Below are 21,747 nucleotides of genomic sequence, written 5' to 3' on the forward strand. Positions count from 1 at the left end.
AATAGGTGTTGAGTTTTTTTGAAGAATACAGTCATATTGTCGTTGTAACATACATTCTCCAAATATTATTGCTGTATTTGAAGGCTAAATTCTAGCCTGATAAGAAGCTGGAATTTGGGAATCAAGCCCATTCCTATGATGTTGCTCACTTTTTGCTTTATTTCCTGTCAGTGGTGCTATTAAATAGTTATTTTCCAGCTACCATGATTGTATACACGGTGTTCTTGCAAGAGCTTCCATTTAACTTGTCTTAAAAGAGATTTTCATATACAAAAAAACTCCACATTGCTATGTTGATTAGAGAAAAAACAGTATTAATATGCAGAAATATTTTTATTCTAAAGTACAACAGGTTTGATATTTTGATCTGCTTTGTTCTTTTTTTCCTCATCTATGATTCAGATATTTAGACGGAAACATTGTTTCTAACACTGTAATTGGGTTTCTCAGGCCACACCTTTGTGATGAAGCTGCTTTGTTAATTCACACTAAAGCAAAAATTATGTACTCTATGACCTTAGGTCATATATAAAAATACATATATATGTATATATGTATGTATGTATGCATGCATACGTATATTTGGAAGTACCAGATGTGTGTGTGTGTATATATATAAGAATAAAATGAGAACATAATGCTTTCTAAAAAGCAGCCTAGCCTGCCTTGCTCTCTCAAAGACATTTCCAATGAATTAGTATTCCTTAAGAAAGTCTCAGGGCCAGACAAATACCGACTCTGTTGGCATTGTGCCGGTTAATGGTTTTAATTCTCTTGTATACTTATTTAACTCCATGGAAAAATCATTTCTTAGTTTTAAAAACAAGCAAATCAAAGAAGGCTGTAGTTTCTTGTTTCGCCATGCAGTTGTCCTGTCCAATCTTTTTTACTAGCTGATCGTCAGGACCTTGGAGTACTTCAGTTTGATGGCCAGAGCTGAGCTGGCTGGGTGAGAGACGTTGAGTGGCAATGTGGGGGAGCAGTCCTCATCCCCACCCGGCTGCTGCCTCCTGCCTGTCCCCTTTTCCTCCTTTTCCCTGCTGTTCCCTCTGATCTGCCTGCACAAGGGTTTGTGTGGCTAGTCCTGTTATCTGAGTTGGAGAAACTTCCGGGCTGAAATGGTTTATTATTTTTGGTGGATCAGACCATGTCTGGAGTGCTCTTTCTGAATCTTGTGGTTGCGAGCAAATGACATCTAGCTTCATCCTTTGAAATTTCAATGATTGTAAATGCTTACATCTTTGTAATAATAATAATAGTAGTAGTAGTCGTCGTTGTCGTAGTTAAAAATGTTTACATTTCTGTAATAGTAGCAGCAGTAGCCGTAGTAATAATACCCCAAGATCTCTAATTTTCTCATTTCTGCTCCCCATCTCCCAAACAAAATGGAAATACAAGCTTTTGCTCAAAAACATAAAAAGTGATAACTGTTTTAACTGTCTTTTCAATTTGTCAAAGCAAGCAAAACTAAGGAGTTGGCTTTTGATACAATTTCGAGTTTGGATATCAGGCACTTCGATGTGCACATACACAAGTCTAAGGTGGTGTAGCCTTCCCAAACCCAGGGTGACGGGTGCTGAGAGCCTGAGCCTGTGTTGTCTGTGCAGCAGGTTGGTACCTGCCAGACAGGCGGTGGTGGTCACCCGCAGAAGCTGTGTGTGCCCTCCTGTGGCAGGCTGTCCAGAGAGAGCTGCAGAGAGATTCATCTCTGGAGGGACTGCTCTTCAGTGAGAGGATCAGCTTAATTCATAGGTTATACTACTTTTTTTTTTTTTTTAAAGGTCAGGTGGAATGTTAAAGTCAACAGGACTTAAGAAACAACCTATTAAAACTAAGTAATATTTTCAGTCATGTGGGAGATAGATTTATTTATATTGTGGAAACAAAATAATTCTCAGATACATGTTGAATATGCAAATCGGATACTTGAAATTAATTATTCTGCACTTCGTGACATTTTTAGTGTACTTTTTTAATTGTCAGAGTTAGGATAAACTGTTCACTTCCAAAGCTGTTGGTATATTTTGAAAAGGCAAATAGGGTGTTATTCTTGGCTCTTCAGATGTTATTGGTACTTTTAAATTTTTTTAATATTCAGAGTTTCTTTTTTGTTATAGAAATAAGCACAGGTGAAATTGTTTAGGCTTCCAAAACAAAAGTCTTGGAGAAGCAAAGTGCTGATGGTTGCTGTTGAACTTGCCATATTTTTGCTTGTCCAAGTGCCTGCTTGCTTTGAAACTACCCTCGACAATACCTTGATGCCTGTTCACTGCTTCTGCTGTGGAAGATGATCAGTTTTCAGGTGTGTCAAAGCCTGCAGAGAGGCTGAGTACTGGTTTTACACCATATATATAACAAGATGAGATCCAGTTTTGCCCTCGTTGGACATGCTTGTGATGAGCTGGAGGAGTACTCGGTTCTGTGCATCTAGGAAGCCCAAAGGGTTCCTTCTGGGTGGCCGAGCAGCTTTGTAGACGCTGCCAAGTGAGCAGAACAAACTGGTGCAGTTCCCGCCAGGCGCTGCCATCCCCGGCCGGTGCTGTGCCACTCTGCTCCTGGTACCCCCACCCCGACTCACTCCTGGCTGTTCCCGAAGGGACCCGGCACCACTGACCTCTCCGCGCCAAGCTATGCGGGCAAATTCCGCTACAGACCAGGGTGGGTCTGGCCTGCTTATTTCAGGCAAGGTTAGAATGGGGCTTATCAAATGTATGCCTGGAGTGCAAATGTAGAAGACTGGGGTGTCCTGAAATGCTTAATAAAATGGTTTAGGAAAGACCACGAGAAAACAAAAGTTTTGTGTGAGTGCTGAATAAGCTGGTGGGTTGGGTCTTTAAACTTGGTTTTTGGGAGCTCATTAGAAGCCTGAAAATTTATGCTTTCATGGCTATAGGCAGTGTGATATTTAATATTAGCAATTTCACATCCCAAACTGAAAAACTGCTGAACTAAAAAGGCAGTGGGTGCTCTAGATGGGTGCAGTAGCTTACTATGCAGTTTAAATGAGCACTCTATTCAATACTAAATTGTTATATCTCCTCTCTCTTCTCCTCCTTCCTGTTCTAAACCATGCAGAAGATTTGCTACAGTAAGGAATAAAAGGTTCAAATACTGTAACAGGCAATGTGTTTTGCCTAAGCAGAGAATAACCAGAACTTAGCCTTACTTTTAAAACTTAATGCTGTTTTAGTGCCAGTAGTGTTTATAGGACATTGTATTTTGTCCTGGTAGTAAGGAAGAGGCTAAAACTATGGAAAAGAAGCAGCTGAGATGCTATTTAGTATGTTTTAAAGGTTTTAGACTTGAAAGATTCAGGAAAAGCTTGTGTTACTCTTGTGAGGAAATACTGATGTACAAGTAACTGTAAAAATTTATTTCTCTGCAATAAAAACAGTCACAAATTTATGTCTTCAGCCTATCCTACAGATTGGTCAATACATTTATTAAATCAGAGAGAAAATTAAGATACGTTGAGGTGTTCTTTCTGTCCTAGTGTGAACTGGTTGGCCAGTTTGGTACCTGTGGTGGATGTGCTTTGCATATACTGGGGAATTAATATCCGTGAAAGACAAAACCTTTTGTATTATTAAAAGTAGTGCTAACGTTGATTAAAATAATCTTCATGCTTTACACAGTGGAATCCATTTTGCAGCTGAAGTTGAGTGCTGCTTACTACAGATGAGAAAGAGTTTTCCTTTAGTTACTTGTGAGACGTGGAAAAAGAATGGTATGGGCTTGTTTGTCCTTGTGCCCGTTCACTTGTGTTCTTGCAAATGTGTAGCTTAGTGTAAAACTGAAATGTGATTTACTTTCTTCAGTTACTCCACTTCAGAGTCAGTTCAGAAATGAGAAGTGCTCTGCAGAGAAACATTGCTATGTAACTTTGCAAACTATGCAAACCACAGCAATGGTTCTTGTACTCTTCAGTGGGATACAAAAACTTGGTGTTTTTGTAAGACACTAAATTAAAAAAAAAAATTCCCCCCAAAATAGACTTGTAATGGCAAAAGAGTTGTGTAAGTCATCCTCTGTTTCCAGTGAAAGGAACTAATTATGATCAGTTTTAATCATAATTTTGAAAACATAAGCCCCATATTTTTGAAGTCCTTAAAAATAATTTATTGAATAAATTGCGTGCGAGCATAACTTATTTTTTTTTTAAATTCCCAATACATAGAACATATTTGTGCCTCAGTGGAGGTACAAAGCATTTGCACATGTGTCTACAGATTGGGTAAAGCAGGAGTAACATAAATTAATCTTTACTTGAAAACTTTTCACTCTAATATACACACTTTCAGTTGAATTAATTCTCTGAAATGCAAATTTCACGGCATGCTAGTTATTCTGTGCCACTATTTCTTATTTAATGTTTTTTCTGCACATTATTTGAGCATAACAAAAATTATTTCTAGCCATACTTTTATTTATTGGGCTTTTATTTACTGTTTTAGGCTAAGTGTTCTTAGACGTTTTGAGAACAATCCAAGATGTCTTAGAAATGCTGGAAGTGAAAACATCTAAGAAGTTTTTTCACTTGCTCTGTTGTAGAGTTGATAGCAAATCAGTGTTTTTCTTCTTAAGTCTTGTACTACCCTAAGTCATATTTAGTATAAACACCCAGATACATACATAGACATATACATTTGTGAGCCATTTGAGTATTGATGTGAACTTGGTTGTATATATACAAACTGTTCAGTCTTCAGCCGATATGCTCTCTCCTCTTCTCACGCAGTGGGTACCAGATATTTATAGTAACGAACTTCTCTGTTGTGTGCTGCTGACTGCCGATGCAGCCTGGGAAGCGGGAAGTGTGCAAGATAAGGCCGGGGGGTTGTACAGTTAAAAACAGACATGTAGGCTCTCACAAAGAGTTGGGTGTGAAGCCTTTATCAGCTGTATTCTGGTACATAAATTTTACAGCTATATAAAACCAGATTTTTTAGACGTAGATTTCAAAAATGTTATATAACAATTTAGGAGGCTACATACATAGTAGACTAGCCCCGAGTTCTGGTCGTAACACTTTTTTATTTAGAATGTATTTTACGTATTTTGTAGTCCATGTTTTGCCAGCTGCTGTTTGGGAGACTGGAAGACATTATCCATTTGCTCAGTTACAGGGAAAAACCCTACAACTTTCTGATACTAAAACAATTTTTTTTTTTTTTTTTTTTTTTTAAATGTAGTGCCAGAACCTATTAAGACCAGTTTAAGCCAGCCCCAACCTGCCGGTACCGGTACCAGTACTTCCACCAGCACTATTACCAACAGCAGCAATGGCAAGCGTGCGTCTGCTAATGGGCAGCAGCCAGCTGCGTCCCGTTACCTGCCTCGTGAGGTGCCTCCACGCTTCCGCCAGCAAGAACAGAAGCAGCTCCTAAAGCGGGGTCAGCCACTGCCTACTGGGACTCTGACCGGCACCAGCCCAGCACAAGGTACTGGACAAGCAGGGGCGAGTCCTCCTCCACAGCAAGGAGCAGGTGGACAGCATCATCCCAGTAAGACCCAAACAGGTAAGAATCGAAACCCAGTGAGATACTGACTCTTTTTTTTTTTTTTTTTTTTTTTATGTAGTTATGCCCTCCACTGTTAGCAGAGATGCTGCGAAAACATAAGGAATGTTAAGAATTGTCTTAAAATAACAGGATTTTAAGTGAAGTCTATGCTGTTGCTCTTTTTCTTACAGAATATATGATGTCATTTCTATGATCCAGTTCTAAAAGGTTTTCTTACTTAGATGCTCAGACCTGTGGGGTCTTTTTCTAGTTCTTTTTCTGTTTCTTTGGTAGTTAGAATGGATATGATCTTCAGGAAATGTAAATATTTCTTCAGTGATCATTCTCACAGAAGCATTGTTAATTTGGGTATGTCCAAGTTTTTTACTATAATTTTGGCAATTTTAAAGAGAGTTTTGCATATAATTACATGTAAATAAAAAATAGGAAGTTTGCTTATGTTGTGTTGTGACACTTTTATGCCTCTATTTGCTTATGCTCTCAATTGTTATTTTCACATTAGGAAAATAATACTTTGGGAGAAGTAGTTGAGTATCTTAGTCCTTTCTACCACTTCATTCCATCCTTTGCAGATAGACACATTGACCTTCCTTTGGCTATTGGAAATAGCATATTGAGGAATAAGTCTCTTAGCTGCCTTTTTTCCCTGAAGCTTCTAATGAGAAAACAAGAAGCAGCTCTCTTATTTGCCCTTCTGTGCTAGAGATTGTGTAACTTCTACAGTGGAGATGAGCTTAGTCAGTAACTGGTATATATCACCTTTTTCATCACCGCTATATATGAATGTCATGTTAGGCAAAGCAGGGAGTGTTCTAAGATACAGTTATCTATGGCTTAGAAAAAGTTACCTGGACTAAGTCACAAGGGGCTTTTTGATATCTTTAATATTAGTAATTTCTGTATGATCTCAAGTGTTGTTCATTATCACTCATTAACACTGTCAAACATCACAAAATTTGGATCTGAACTGCCTGCAGTTTTCCCTTGGGGCATTAGTGAATCTTTCACTATTTTTGCTGTACTTGCTGCTGAACTGAACTCCAGCAGAGGAAGTTATTTGGTGTTGTCCTTACAAGTTTTAGTTAGATATGAAAATCATCCCTCTCAGAAATTATAGCTTTTACGGTTATCGAGATGCATTTGAAAATACTATTCAGCTACTCTGCAGAAACACAAATCTGAAAACGCAAAATAAAACAAATTGTTTATTTACTTAAAATGTTGGGGGTTTCTAGGGTGGGAAGAGGTTCTGCTTCTGTATTCTCGACTATTTGGCTTTAGTGACATGGAAAGTAGTAAGTTCCAACCAGTTAGAGCAGCATTCTCATCGTCTTTGCAAATCACAGTTCAGCAGGGGCGGTGGCTGACATTTATGGCTTCTCTTTGATTTGGAGATGTTTGTTAACTGTCAGACTAATGTTCTGGTTTTTATATATATATATATATATATATATATATATATACACTATACATACATATATATATGTATGTATGTTTGGGGTTTTTTTTTTTTTTTCAGAAATCTAGTAATTATTTATATGGTAGAAGCAGATTGACCAAGTCAAGCGGCTCAGTATTAGACTTCTTCCAAGCATCATTATAGATGTATCTGAAACATCCTTGATGTTTCAGAAACATAGTGTAAATCACGAAACAAACTCCACCGTAAATTGTAACATAATCCATAAAATAACTTAGCTTGTACTAGCTGTCTGACTGTGATCTTGCCAGGTGCATTTGTACCTTGAGGTTTTAGACAACTTTTCCTGGTTCCTATTTTAACTTGCTGTATAAAATAAGCACTTGTTTCTGCAGTCCGTCAGCCTGGCAAGTATCAGCAGAGGTTTTACCCCATTGAATTAGTTTGCTTTTTTTGTTCTTTTGCTACATTTCTGTTACCGTTGGAAAAAATCAGAATACAGTAAAAGCTAGTACAAATGCGAGGAAGGCTGCAGCAGCTTTTCAGCTTTATATTATATGCCATATTGCACAAAAGTTAACCCATATCAAACTCTTAGCAACAGTATTACTTGAAAGCAATTAGTGCACAGAGTCAAAATTGTCAGGTGGTTGTTTACTATGTAAAGTCAAAACAAAAACTTTCAAAGGCACGAGGAAAATCTGTGCACAGTTCTTGGAGCAGGGAAAAGAATCTTAGACAAGCTAAATCCTTGGCTACTTTTTTGTCTGCTGACAGCAAGAGGTTTTGTTTTGAGACTTAAGTGGTTGCATCTTCCTTGTAGAAAGAAATTGCTGAATACTAGAGCTCATGTAGTTCTCTCTCCAGCAGGTGGAGCATCAGTTCATTTACTAACTACAAACAGTTACAGAAGAAAAAAAAATTATCTAACTCACTTTATAATGACAACAGCTGTGTGCCTGGCTGCTTTGTGAGGCTGAGAGAGGAGTATAGCATATCTCACTCCTGAGGGACCTTTGCTGCCATGAAGTATGTATATTGACAGTCTTACTTGGTCTCTCATCCTGGCTTCGTCTTCACGTTGATGAGCATAAAGACCAAAGAAGTAAGAAGAGTATCCAGGGAAGGCCAAAACCTTTTCATCTCAACTGTTAGGATTTGAGTAACTACTAGCTTTAGAAAAAAATTCGGGATTCTATATCCTGAAAACCTTCAGGACTTAACTTACAAATTTTCCATGAAATGTAATTCAAACTGGGTCATATTTTTGTGAATATGAAAATAAAGAATTTTAAACATGAGGATTCTGACTAAGCAATACAACATCAGAAGGAAACTCCTCGCCTTCCTCCACTTATCAGTAGGAACTGTATTCCTTTAAATGTCTGTCTCTGGTTCCCTGAGTAACTCACTGTTGTGGTTTAAGCCCAGCTGGCAACTAAGCACCATGCAGCTGCTCACTCACCTTCCTCAGAGTGGGATGGGGCAGAGAATCAGAAGAGTAGAAGTGAGAAAACTCGTGGGTTGAGATGAAGGCAGTTATAGGTAAAGCAAAAGCCACACACACAAGCAAAGCAAACCAAGGAATTCATTCACTGCTTCCCATGGGCAGGCAGGTGGTCAGCCATCTCCAGCAAAGCAGGGCTCCGGCACGTGTAACCATTACTTGGGAAGATGAATGCCATCACTATGAATGTCCCCCCTTCCTCCTTCTTCCCCCAGCTTTCTATGCTGAGCATGACGTCATATGGTCTGGAATATCCCCTAATCAGTCAGGGTCAGCTGTCCCAGCTGTGTCCCCTCCCAACTCCATGTGCACACCCAGCCTGCTCGCTGGTGGGGTGCGGTGAGAGGCATTAAAGGCCTTGGCTCCGTGTAAGCACCGCTCAGCAATAGTGAAAACATCCCTGTGTCATCAACACTGTTTCCAGCACAAATCCAAAACATAGCCCCATACCAGCTACTGTGAAGAAAATTAACTCTATCTCAGCCAAAACCAGCACAGTCATTTACTAAAGAGTCTTTGCAAATAGGACTTCTCTAGGGAAGTGAAGTGAAGGAACAAAATAATCGGAGTTGGCCAGAAGAGAATCAGTGTAGGTACCTGATCCATGTCTAAACAGGAGTTTTGTCTGTCTGAACAGCACCTGCATCGTAGAAGAGTGATCACTTAATGAACATTATTGGATGTCTTCAAAGTCTAGAGGCAGTCAATAATGCATCAGTGCTTAGGGCTTTCTCGCTCTCTGGTAACCTGATTGCCTAACCAGAACTTATTAGACCCGTGCTGGATTCTGCCCAAGCAAGTCTCCATATGCGTCTTCTTTATACTTATGATGAACAATAGTAACTTCCCTTTGATGGATGACCTGGTACTAATCAAAGAGCCAGGATCGTTGTAAGCTAGCATCTTGTATCCAGAAGATGTGTAATGTAAATTCGTGCCCGTAGCTTTTCTTTTTATGGGGTCATATTCCTTCATAGTTAACTTGAAATTATGCAACCACGTTCCTTCCAGGCCCTATTTATAACTACCTGGATACAAAGAAGGCTGTTAGAGAGGCATTGGCAACCTCTTCACTGTAATAATCACACTATTTTATCTCTTCATTCTCTTATCAGCAGTCTCTGTTATCTACTGCCTTGGCCTATCCAAAACACTTATCAGAACTCTAACTGCAATATCATGAATTAAAAAGGGTGTTCTGCCAATGTAAGGCACGTTGGAATTAATGACCACTAATATATTCTTTGTCAGGTTTATCATCTGGAAATACCAGTGAAGTGGATGAGAGCAGTGATTTTTTGTTTTCTCTTTTAAGATAATCTCTAAAACATTAACTAGACAAACTGTTAAGAGACAAAACATTTCAAACTGCATAGAATATTTTAGAAATCTTATCCCTTGAAAACAGTCTTTTATTTATTGTTAACTATTATGAAACTATCTTCTGTAGTACTTTAGAACGTTTTCTGTAGAATAGTTACTTGTCTGGAACTTTTACCTTGAGCTGCAAAGTTTGTTCTTGACATGCCCCTTCTGTAATCCTTTTTAGGATTACACTGAAGGAAAGCTGTATTTGTAATCTATGGGCAATATTCTATTATCTAGTCTAGTTTGTTATTTTTACTTAAAGATGGAGCTTTTCATCTGTTCCCTACCCACTTTGTCAACTAACTCCAATAAATGTGGTGAATAGTTAACTTCCCTCATTAAGGTGTGAGGCATTAATGGAATGGTCCTTTTGCCATATGATCTAAAAGAATTAAGGTAATTTCTGGAAGCTACCATGGGAGATTAAAAATAACAATATTCTTCTTTGTTTCTTTACAAATTATGAAGTTTGTATAGGAGTCTCCAGGCAACCACTGTGTGTTTGATGATTATAAGAACAAAGATCAAAAGAAGTAATCAGTTTTTCTTGAAGATGCCTTTCACTTTTCTGCAATTCAGCAATGTGAAAGCAACATCCATCAACTCAAAAGAAATGTACCATGTCCTGCAGGAGTCATGATGAAACTTTTGCACTTCTTTTGTATTGGCAAGTAGAGTATTTTGTGGAACGGATGAGTAACATATGTTTCCGAAGTCTAAAAAGAAATGAAAGCAAGTAATTTGTGTAGTAGTCAAAATGAGAAAACACCCAAGCATTGTGGAAACTGAAGAATTAGGCTTTTAATTTGTTCTATCTGCTGTTTTCTGGGAAGTGAGAATTTGACAGCAGTTAGAGAGATTTATTTTCCTGCTGTGGGCTGATGCCAGATTCTGTCCTGAACTTTATTCTTCTTTTTCTATGAAGCTGGAAGTTTTATTTCATGTTTCAAGATTTCCTTAGTGGCAGTTTACATATTCATGCTTGTGGTGTAGCATGTGCATGTTGAAGTAAGTGTTGTGGGCAGTTGGAAGTTGCTGAGTGCCGTCGTGTGGCAGGTTAACTCTTCTTATAAATCTGTTTGTATTAACTTTGGTTTTGATAATTTTTTTAGGCAGCAAGATAAAAAAAACCCCTGCTTATTGTTAAAATCATGTCTGCCAGTACTATTTCAAACATTCAATCCTTTAACTGTGGGTTACTTTAGAGCTCCTTCTAATAGGGGAATTGTATATGGTTGTGAAGTCATATTTGGAGAAAAGTTTTAAGGAGGGAGCATACCTCTTCTAAAACCAGTCAGTATAGTTGGAAAACACAGATAAGCTTTGACATACAGTTGTTTCACCAGATCTAGCAATGCAGTAGTGACCTTCATGCCAAACGCATGTTTGAGCAATTGACCAGTTTAGCTTATTGTGTTTTGTGATGACTGCAGGTAAGGCATGCATTTGCAAAAGTAGTTTGTGAAGCATACAGTCTCATTTTAAAAGTTTGAAGTAAGATTTAGCTTGACTTCCTGGAGGCATGGCAAACAGGGGTGATTTTTGACAAATAAAGCACATGTGAAAACTGCCTTTATGGAAATTATTTGCTGAACTTTATCTCTTTGGGCCCATCATCTGCAATTCCATTAGCAGAATATCTTTGTTGGCAAAACATTACTGTGGTTTTGCTTTTGGTTGTAAAGTTACAGAATTAAAACCAGAAACTTTAGAAATTGATTTATTCTGGATCTTCTGTAAGCAGTGTTTTTCATATGTAATAGTTAAAACACTAAATGCTATGAAGTAGAAATTGGAGATTAGATAGTATATTTATTCATCTTGTTTGCACACTTTCTATGTATATCATTTCACACTTTATATAGCAAATACACTTTTTTTAAAGTGTGCTACATAATACCTGGAAGATGTGCTTTGTTGTATCATGGCTGTTGATCTTGAATGAAGGAACTACCATGGTGATGTTTCTTTGTAAACACAAGAATTGGCTATTTATACTGCTTCCTTGAAAGGTAACTATATAGCAAACACATAATGTTTATCTGCAAGAAAACTCCTAACAGCTTTCAATTTTTGCATCACTTGATTAGGTGTTCACTGTACAGCTTGTCACTATACACAATGTTTCTGCAATGTGGCTATGTAAAAGTTTTCCTACTAGTGGGATCAAATTTGATGTTATGCCATTTGTTGTTGGGGTTTTTTTGTTTGGTTGGTTTTGGTTTTTTTGGGTTTTTTTTTTTTGTTTGGTTGTTTTGTTTTTTTTTAAAAAGGAAATTTCCAGAATTTGTTTTTATTACTCTTTTGCCAATAGTCTGATCGAATTAGCATTGTAAAGGGATGTTCAGGTACCACCAGAGGTTGCATGAGTGGTGATTATGTTTCTTTCTTCTCATTTTGTTCCTCAGGGCTTTGTTTATCATTTGGTAGTGCTTGTTGTCTGGTACATGTCCCTGGAAATCAGGCAGTGTTACCAAAGGTCACTAGTGACAGGTATATGTTTAGACAAAAGGAAGTTGAAAAAACATCATACAAGGACAAAAATGTAGCAGTTAAGATGGAGATGGGATCTAGCCAGTAGGTACTATCTGGATGTACTCCTGAGTGATTAACGTTTTCTGAAATGCAGTAATAGGAAAGTCTGTGGGAAGTGAGTGTCAGCTAGTAAAGGGTTTTGTCTCCCATGTAAATTTTCAAAAAACCCATATAATGCTTTGAATATAGATAGAGAAGTAGCAAGCTCTGTGTAGCACAAATACGGGCATTATGAATGAAAAATGATGGTAGAAACTCATCAGTAAACTAATCTTTGGAATGAATTTTTCTCTATTGTGTATGTTATCTGACATCAGGCAGCAGAGCGTGAAAAATAAATCTGCTGCTTCAAATCTATTTGACAGTGATTAGAATTTTTCACCGGGAGAAGGAAAAATAGAAATCTGTAAAAGGATAAATGACTGAGATGCCTTTATAGTTTTGTTGTCCTCACTTTCAAAGGGTGGGGCTGTGCAAAAGCATGACTCCTCAAAGGCCACTGCTTTTGCTTTAGAATCAATAGACCTGCATCCTGCCTCCAGGTTCACTGTCGATGGCTCTGCTCTGGTGATAGCCAGATGTATGAACTGCGCAGGTGTCTGGGGGGAAAAAAGGCCAGGAGACAAAGAGTCTGGCAAGTTGTTAAAATGTGCAGATGCCAATTTTCTGACAAAGCATGTGAAAAGACCGAGTAGCAGGACCTGTCTCTGATGGTGGAGAAGTAAAAGGTAGAAAGCAACTAACTATGGTCAAAGTGACCAGGAAATAAGAGTTTGGTCCTTGGAAAAGCAGAAAGGGTGTAACGTCATGTGAAATATCAGAAAGCTGAATTTGTACAGCTCAGGAAACAGGGATGGTACTACAAGAAATAAATAAAAAACAAAGAATTTTGTAGCTGTTAGGGAAAAAATCCCACAAAGAACAAACAGATAATACTTTCGTAAGTCCATTAGTAGTAAAAGGAAGGCCAGTGGAACTGGTCTGATGTTCAACAGGGAGACCATTGATAGATGACATCAGGAATACTTTAAATGCCTTTTCTGTTCATCTGTCAACTAATGATTGACTAAAACTAAGACTAGAGTGAGTTATAGTACTTAAGGAAATAAAATGCTTCCAGTTATCTGGAAGTGATGAAATTCATAGTAGACTACATTGAAGATGGGTTGGAGCAATCTGGCGTGATGGCATTCTTTCAGAGTGTGAGAAATGGAAAACAGAAAATAAAACACCTGATGTTAAAAGGTGAGAAAGGAGAAACTGAGGAATTACAGATCAGTCAGTAATCTGCTAGAATGATACTAGAAAAAATAACCAAAGCAGCTGTTTCTGTGCATTTAGAACTTTTCAAGAGAGAAGTACAGAGCCAATGTGGGTTTGTAGAGAGCAGGTCGTGCCGAAGGAGAGTAATTCCCTGTCAGCACTGCGGCAGGCACTGCAAAATGAGAGGGAAAATCACGTCCTAGAAGTCAGCTTGGTAGAGCCTTTGACAGTGCTTCAGAAGACTTTCTTGTGATGGATGTGTGGTGGTGTAAATAAGTGGGAAGTATAAAATGAAACTATGTTAAGAAGAGTCATAGCTCCTCAAGAAGCTGTAGACAGGGAGCAGCTATCAGTCCTTACTGGCAAAATGAGAACGTTTTGAGTGAGAGTACAAATTTGTCCTCTGATATTTGCATCAGTCTTTTGTCTATAAGCAACAGCCTTCATTAAATTTTTGAATGATACCAAACTGGAGAAGAGTGCAAGGCGACTTGAAGACAAAATTACAATATGGAATAGTGGTGACAAAACCATGTAATTGAATAAGAAATAAAGAAAAGGGATAGGTTATTTTGGCCAGAGCAGCTCTGTACACAAATACAGTTACGTGAGTATTGCGCTGCAAAAATGGGTCTGGAGTTGGTCACGGGGTAAACCAGGTTAATGGTGTCACACTGTTGAAAAGATGACAGACATACGAATGGATATAAACAGTATGGCTTCCCATGAGGCACTTCTGATAAGGCCTCTGAATATTGAGTCCAGTTTGGGGTACTGTGCCTTCAGAAGGAAGTGACCAGCTGGAAGAAGCGCAGAAGGATGCAACAGTAGAGATCTTGAAAACAAGCCTTGCAAAGAGTGAAGGAATTGGAGCTGCTGAGTTGAAGGAAGACTGGAATTAGAAATGCAGAAATACCTAAATGACTGCTGCAAGGAAGAAAATGATATGTTCTATATGCCTGTGATGGATCAGATATGAAATAATGGGCTTAAATTTCAACACGGAAGATTAAGGTTAGACATTAGGAAAAACGTGCCCATATGAAAGCTATCTTAAGAAGTGAGAGAGAGCACTTGGTAATGTGCAGTCTCTGTTGCTGGAGGGCTTCCTTGGTGGGTTGGGTAAATGTCACTTAGTGCGTATCAGGAATAGTTGCTTAGATCGGGTGAGTGGTCTGCATAACCTCTCAAATTCCCTTTTTTAGTCTTCAGGTAACTATAAGGATTTCAAATTTATCAGACGCATGCCCTGTTGAGGTTGCCAGAAGACAGGGCATGCGGAAGGGAACAGACGCTCTCTGCCAGCTCGGGCTGGAGTGGAAGCTGTACTTTATTGTGCCCCAAACTTTGATGTGGGCTCTGACTTTTCCTTGGGGTTCTGCATTTCCTTCCTATGGACCCTTGTCTGGTAAACACAGTCCCTTTGATTTGGTGCCATTTGTAAGCACCTGCATCTGTAAGCTGAAGTTGATTACAGGAAGTTTATGTTATTAATAAGAAGAATACAAGGAACATGGGAATGTATCTTATGTTCTCTTCCAGTTTTGACATATCATTTTAATTAATGAAAATTTCAATCATGTATAGCTGGTATTAAAGGAATATAATAATCCATAACAATATTTTGACTTTCAAGCTTAGTTTCTAATTCCATTTGAAATAGTTTTCTGAATCGAAATAAACCCAAAGTGATTTGATTCTCATTCATCTGTTGTTTTAAAATGAGGTTAAACCCATCCAGTATTCAGAGACTATTGCAAAGAAACAGAGAATAAATGTCTTCAGAAGGAAACCAACTATTTTCAGGAGTACTTCAGTGGAACAGTTCTTGAGCCAAGAATAGCAGCAGCGATTGTGCTTTGGTAGTGAAGTGGCAGCAATTCTGAGAATGCAGCCAAACCTTTAAAGAGACATCAGTTGTGTGCGATCCAGTGCAAAAGGGCAAAACTGCTCAAACAAACACCTGACAAGAATTGAAACAGCAAATTTAAAACGTGCTCCGTTTACTGTGTAATTAATATGTATTTGGGGCAGATAGGCGGGAGGAGGAAGAGCAAAGTGAGAAGGAGAAATAATTGTAAAGGAGTGTATTAGACACGCTGGAAGTTTGTGTGTAAATTATCCTTTGGGATTTGTTTATAGGCATTGATAAAAGTCCTCTAGGTGTGTTGTCAGAATTTGTGATGATATTTAGGTCCTGAAAACGCTAAGCTGCCCCCTGCCTCTGTCCACGCTCTGTCTGCTCATGTCTCAAAGAGGAGCAGTGCTCTCCAGCCTGTGGTTGTTAAAAGACGGGCGGGCGGGCGGTCCACCCTTCTGCAGGAGGCAGAAAGCGCCCCGATCCGTGCTGCTGCATTGTCTACGGCGGTTGTTCCCTGCCTTTATAAACAGCAGCGCCTTTGATTAATACGCTCTCGTGTTTGCCACTTAGATCTTTTTGAGATAGGGGCAGGGAAGTCATTAAGGGCTTGGCAGCATGCCAGTACACGTCTGGGGTTTGGTGCGGCTCTCCCTTGCCAAGCGGTGGGAGCTGCTGTTGGGGCTGGGGGGGGCAAGGAAAGATGTCGGGCAGGAGCTGCCGTGGGTTGTTGGGGCAGGGAGGGAGGGAGGATGGCGGGCAGGAGGCAGGAGCTGCTGCCCGTGCAGGCGGTCGGCAGCGCCCGCGTCTTCTCTTGGCTGACTTTCAAAAGCGGGAGAAAAGCAGCTAGGGTGCTAATTGTAGCTGGGTCCTGAAGTGAAAATGTTTTGTGACAGTTGAAAGAATTTAAAGAGGAAGGAAGATCGGTTTAGTGTCAGCTGCAATTAGATAATCAAAGCTTAAAAATCCCACTCTGTTGATACCTTCACCTAGAGTTAAGGAGCGGAGCGAGGGGAAGGGGGAGGAGGGCTGTGCGTGGAAAGGGCATTTCCATAGCCAGTGCAACCGAGGCCCGACCGAGCTTGCAGGTTGTCTGGGCGCACGCTTGCACAGAGAGATTTTCTTGGCAGCTCTACAGGATGAGGCTCACACTGTACACAGCCGACATATTGAAGCCGAGAGCCCTGGAGAACGTAGATGCAGGAGTAGAAACAGCTCTGCACACAATGTAGCGTCTCCTAGGATGGTTGGGCGGCTCCTTTCTTCAGGTATTTTATTACCCATCAGCCCTTTTTAGAGCCAAAAAAAAAAAAGAGAAAGTAACCCTAACCCTGAGAAAATAGCATCTGCTTCTGCTAAATCAATTTATTACATAACATTTCAGAGAGAGAGCAGCAGCTCAGCGTCCTAAGCTTTTGGCTGCATTTCAGGTTTGATAAAATGGCGTCTTCGCAGTGAGCTGCTTGCTAAAGATATGTTGCACTGAGCAGAAAAATGCAATTATTTGGTGTTTTCTACTGCTGCTTTTGTTTTGGAGAGGTAGCATTTAGTGGAATCGCTACTAATAATGAAAAATGTTGTTTATTTTTGCTTGTTTTCTTAATGCATTTAAAAGCTTTCAGCATCAGAGAAAAGGAACTACATTTTAATGTCGTAGTGCAGAAAATTAAAACAGGGTAACAGGCTTTCCCACTTGTGTACCTAACTATGGTTTAGTTTTAAATTAAATAAAGCTGCTTTATTCAGTGCATCCATCTCTTCTCTGGCTTTCCATATTAAGTACTCTATTCAAGATTTCAGCTTCCTCACATCTATGAGGCTTGTTGTAAGTTAGCTTTGTAAGTGGCTTCAAATAGATGACAGTTTTCAAATTCATCCTCTCTCTCAGCGTATGCATAGAGCTGGATGTAGCAGGTAACCTGAAATATTAGCACTACAATTCCCAGATTTTGTACTTTATTATATTTCGCTCTTCAGAATAGATGCTTGTGTCATCTTTTCTTTTTCTTTTATGAAATTAAGCTACATTTGATCTAGCACTTAAAATGTTTCTGGCAATTCCTGTTTATTTTAGATTTAGAAAAATTCCAGTGTAGTCTTTTAAATATCTGCTCATGTTGAATTGAAAATATTTCTTCTGGGGGGAGAAAGTAATTTACCCTTTTTTCTCAACTTCCTACTCAGAATCACTAACCTTTGTGTGACAAGTAAAATCCCCAGTAGGACTGTCACTGGCCTTTGGGATTTTTCTCTATTCTGCATGTCAAAGCAAAGAACAACATCGTCTGTAATCTGTCCTTTGGGCAGGACAGGATGAGCCAATGAATCTGGTTGGTGTTACGCTGACTAACATGAATTGAAAAATAAAACTAGTAATAAGAGAAGGGATCACTATTAGGTCTGATTTAAAATTGGATGAGCAAAACTATTAATAATGTGGTTCTCATTAAAAGTTTATCCCAGGCTTTGCCATTTTCGCACCCTCTCCATACTTAGGTTCCTAAATGAGCTGAATGTTGTATTGTAGTTGAGGATGCTTAATTTTACTGTGCAGCATTCGAACTAATTACTGTAATGGAAGTTGTGAAGATAGAGTTACTTTTAACTTGGCTGAACAAAAATGAAAAGAAATATTATTGTAAATAACATTTTCAGAGGAGGATTGAAGATTTGGGTAAATTGGTTGTGCAGGAAAAGTATTTTGCTTTTCTAAGAAATGCATGCAACAGCTTTTTCCATTTCACTCTACTCATACTTTACATTTGTAATCTATGTAAACATTAAAATTATTTTGCAATTAATTATTCATATTCATTATCAAACATAGCAAAAATGTCTTCTATTTTTAATAAGTACTAAGTTGAAGTTGGTAAAGTGTGTTGGGTACAGTATGTAATAACACCTGTAATCTCCTCCCACCCCATTAAGGTATTATTTAAAAAACACAAACAAACAAACCAAAACAAACCCCAATTTGCCCCTCATGCTTATTGGTAATACTGATCAAAGTCGTGCATTTTTCAGGTAGCATGTATGATTGCAATTTGACAGAAATTGTATGTTTGTTTAAAACATCCTCAGATTAATTTTTCCTTCCTGATTGCCAAAGAAATGTTGTTAATCATTTAACAGGAACCATGTTTTATAAAAGATGCATAATTAAGATTTTTCAAAAACAAAGTATTAATTTAAAAATCAATTTCACTTTGCGGTGTACCAGCACTAGGATTTACTAACACAAAATACCTGTGGTTCCTGTACATCGTGCTTTGTTTAAAATCTTTGCTTAGATCACAGAGGAAGAATAGAAATGCTTCTGGTGGACTGCAGTGCGTTTATTTCTGATTGTTGCATAAATAAAGAGGAATTAATTCTTAAGAATTTTTTAAAGGGGTGTTCCATTTCAGTCGTAACAGCTTTGAAAATAAAAGAAAATATTGGCAATTTCTATGAAGAGTTGGTTTCCTAAAAAGTTGGTGGAAGTGTATGTGTTCAAAAAAACCCAAAACAACCCCAAACAAACAAACAAAATCTCTAGATTTAGTTATATACAATGTTTTGCTTTCATTATTTTTCCCAAACGTTAAAAGTCCTTATGGATTAAGTAGGACTGTGCTACTAGGTATTTAATTTATAGGAATGAATTCCCTTTAGTCTAGAGAAAATGGAAAAATGTCATTTGGTTATTTTCTTCTAGAGACAAGAATAAAGAAGTCCTCTCTTCAGGATCAGTTCTGTTCTCAAACTCTGTTAAGTTTGTCCAGCAGCGAAGTCACAGTTTTTGCAGCTTCTGTTTATATTGTGAAATATTTTTTTAATTGTCTTTATTTTATTTGACCTGTTTTTTACAAGTTTTATAGCGGCAGCCTTTGGTGTTAGAATGCATTGTTCCAGTAACTGTTTGGACATTATAAAAGTTATTGCACACCTCTGTTGTTGCTCTTTTTTTTGAATCTATGACTTGTGAAAGGTACCAGTGTGGTCCCGCTAACTCCAGAGCAGGGAAGGCACAGCACAGGTATACTGCTGCTCGAGAGAGGGCTTCCTTATTTTATGTCACCTAAAAAATGATTGTAATCCCTATCAAAGTAACCACTCTGAGATTAGTCAGTTGTTCTTGCTGAGGGCATAATCTGAACCTCATTAAGAGGAACTATGCTGATAGTACGTGAAAGGGAGTAACTATGGAGTTGCAAACCCTTGAAAGGCAAAGAGGTTTGAGCTGTGTGTGCTGCTTCCAAGCCAAACATATTTGGTGTGATATGGTCTAGACTAGATGTGCTTATCCAAGCTAAGGCAAGGCACATGGCCATTTTCTATGTTTAATGGGAAGATCTCTTGGTCTTTATTGTTCCTCCCCCTCATAATCTCTCCACCCCCCCACCCCCACCCCCCCACCCCCCCCACCCCCCCGTTTATCTGTCTGCTTTTCAAAATCCTGGTATCTTACTTAATGAACCATTTTGCTCCCTACTTTCAGGAATCTTTCTAAGCTGTTTTGTCATCTTCCTCTTTACATTCCCACCCCTTCCCTTTACTTCTGTCTCCTCGGTGCTCTCAAACTTGTGCACTGCTTTAACCACCATCTTTGGGGGAGAGGAGAAAGAAAAAGAAATGATTAAACAAACAGCTCCCTTTCATCTCATCAGTCTTGGTGCCATTTTTGTTAATATTGAGACATCTTGCACTGTGCTCTTGATCCTTCTTCACAAACCTGCCCTGCACAGACACTCGCGCTTGCCTTGGGCAGCACCAACCTTCTCCCAGGCACTCACACATGTAGCTTAGGTTTTGGCTTTGACAAGACCTTTTTATTGGAACAATGCATTTCAAGGCACTTTTAAATCTGTCGTGTCTGAAATGCAGTGCTGAATCTCACCACCCACAGTGTTGAAAAAAAATCTCGCATAACTCCTCTTATCTGATTCCTTGGTTGCCTCAACTTCTTATCTTCTGGCCTGGACTGCCACTGCTTTTTTTTCTTTGTTCATTGCCACTCTAAGAATGCTGCTTGGCTCATTTTCCTGACCCTGTTGACCCTTTTTAAGTCACTTCACAAGCTTCCTTTCCCTGCCATGTCTTATCTGGGATTCTGGTCTCAATTTAACACCTGTGTAGCAAACCTAGATAATCAGGTAAATTTTGAACCTTCTTCCTTAGCTCTGTAATGTAACCAGTTGGCTTTATCCAGGAATAATATGATGCTTTCTTCCTTTCTAGCCATTGCACATAGGGGAGAGATTTTAGGTAAATTCAAGTGGCTCCTTTCATATTCTCTTTTGCATTTGTCATACACATGTCAATTATTTAGCTCTTTCTGTGAAATGCTAGGCTTTTCCTGGCATCATGAGAAGACAGGTGATGAGCTAAGATTGTTTTCCCTTCCTTCCTCTAACATTAGTAATTTGACTTCAATTAATTTAAATTTAAAAAAAAAAGAAAAAAAATGAAAGGATGCATTCCATCCTGGTTTAGTGTGTTCTTTCTTCATCTTGATAAATCTTCATGAGGCAACCAAGTAATCACGTCCCTTTATTGAAAAACTGCAGGTGAAATGTGTGAATAAGAAGACTTTGTCAAAGCGAGAGCTTTTTTTGTTCTTGGAACATTTTTTTTTCAGTATCAGAACACCTGTAATTGGAGGCAGTTAGAGGAGCTAATTACACCAAAATATTTGTGATTTAAATTAATGCATATTAGGCCTCCACTGTTAACAGCTTATTTGGGAGCTTTGTTGCATCCATCTTTGCCACAAAATATTCTTCTCATTCAAATAATAAAAAAATAAAAGTCATGTTTCTGCAGATTTACAGCAAGTAAAAATAATTTATATCCAAAATTTGTAAATTAGGTATATGCAGTTTTCTCACTTTAGACAACCAGTTAAGAGGAACTGTTATGCAGATTGTCACTGGTACGTATCCCTAGGATCAGACTAAATTACTTGCTATAAAATTCCCATCAAAGGAAACCAAAAAGAGTAATCTGTACTAGAAAACTTGTAGAGAGCAATCGAGATGGCAAGTAAATGCAAAAACTTGAATTAAGCTTGAGTTCTTAGCATGAGAAATGCCGAGTCTTCCAGTTTAACTTTGTACCCTAGCAAGCAATTAGATGCTTAAGAGCTTTTGTTTTAATTTTTTGGATTAACATCTATGTTTGAGGATGTGGGCAGTTTCCGAAAAGACTGTCTTCTGAGTACAGTCTTGTACAGAACTACAGTTGTGTACGGCATAACATTGGTTTTTGTTGGTTTGGGGTGTAAATTGGACTG

At 38.6% G+C, this 21,747-nt stretch overlaps 1 protein-coding gene across 9 annotated transcripts in view; it reads left to right on the forward strand.

The window, feature by feature from the left end:
* TNRC6C (trinucleotide repeat containing adaptor 6C) overlaps nucleotides 1–21,747 on the forward strand; it is a 110,116-nt gene that overhangs the window by 45,590 nt on the left and 42,779 nt on the right. For 8 of the 9 annotated variants that reach the window (XM_049811401.1, XM_049811405.1, XM_049811403.1 and 5 more), the window contains exon 4: nucleotides 5,193–5,519. In XM_049811401.1, the coding sequence (XP_049667358.1) occupies nucleotides 5,193–5,519 (327 nt within the window). Of the gene's footprint in view, nucleotides 1–5,192; nucleotides 5,520–16,517; nucleotides 16,742–21,747 lie in introns of those variants that run through there. The other variant, XM_049811409.1, reaches the window with a different exon arrangement.

The sequence above is a fragment of the Accipiter gentilis genome, chromosome 10 (assembly GCF_929443795.1).
Source record: "Accipiter gentilis chromosome 10, bAccGen1.1, whole genome shotgun sequence".
NCBI lineage: Eukaryota > Metazoa > Chordata > Aves > Accipitriformes > Accipitridae > Astur > Astur gentilis.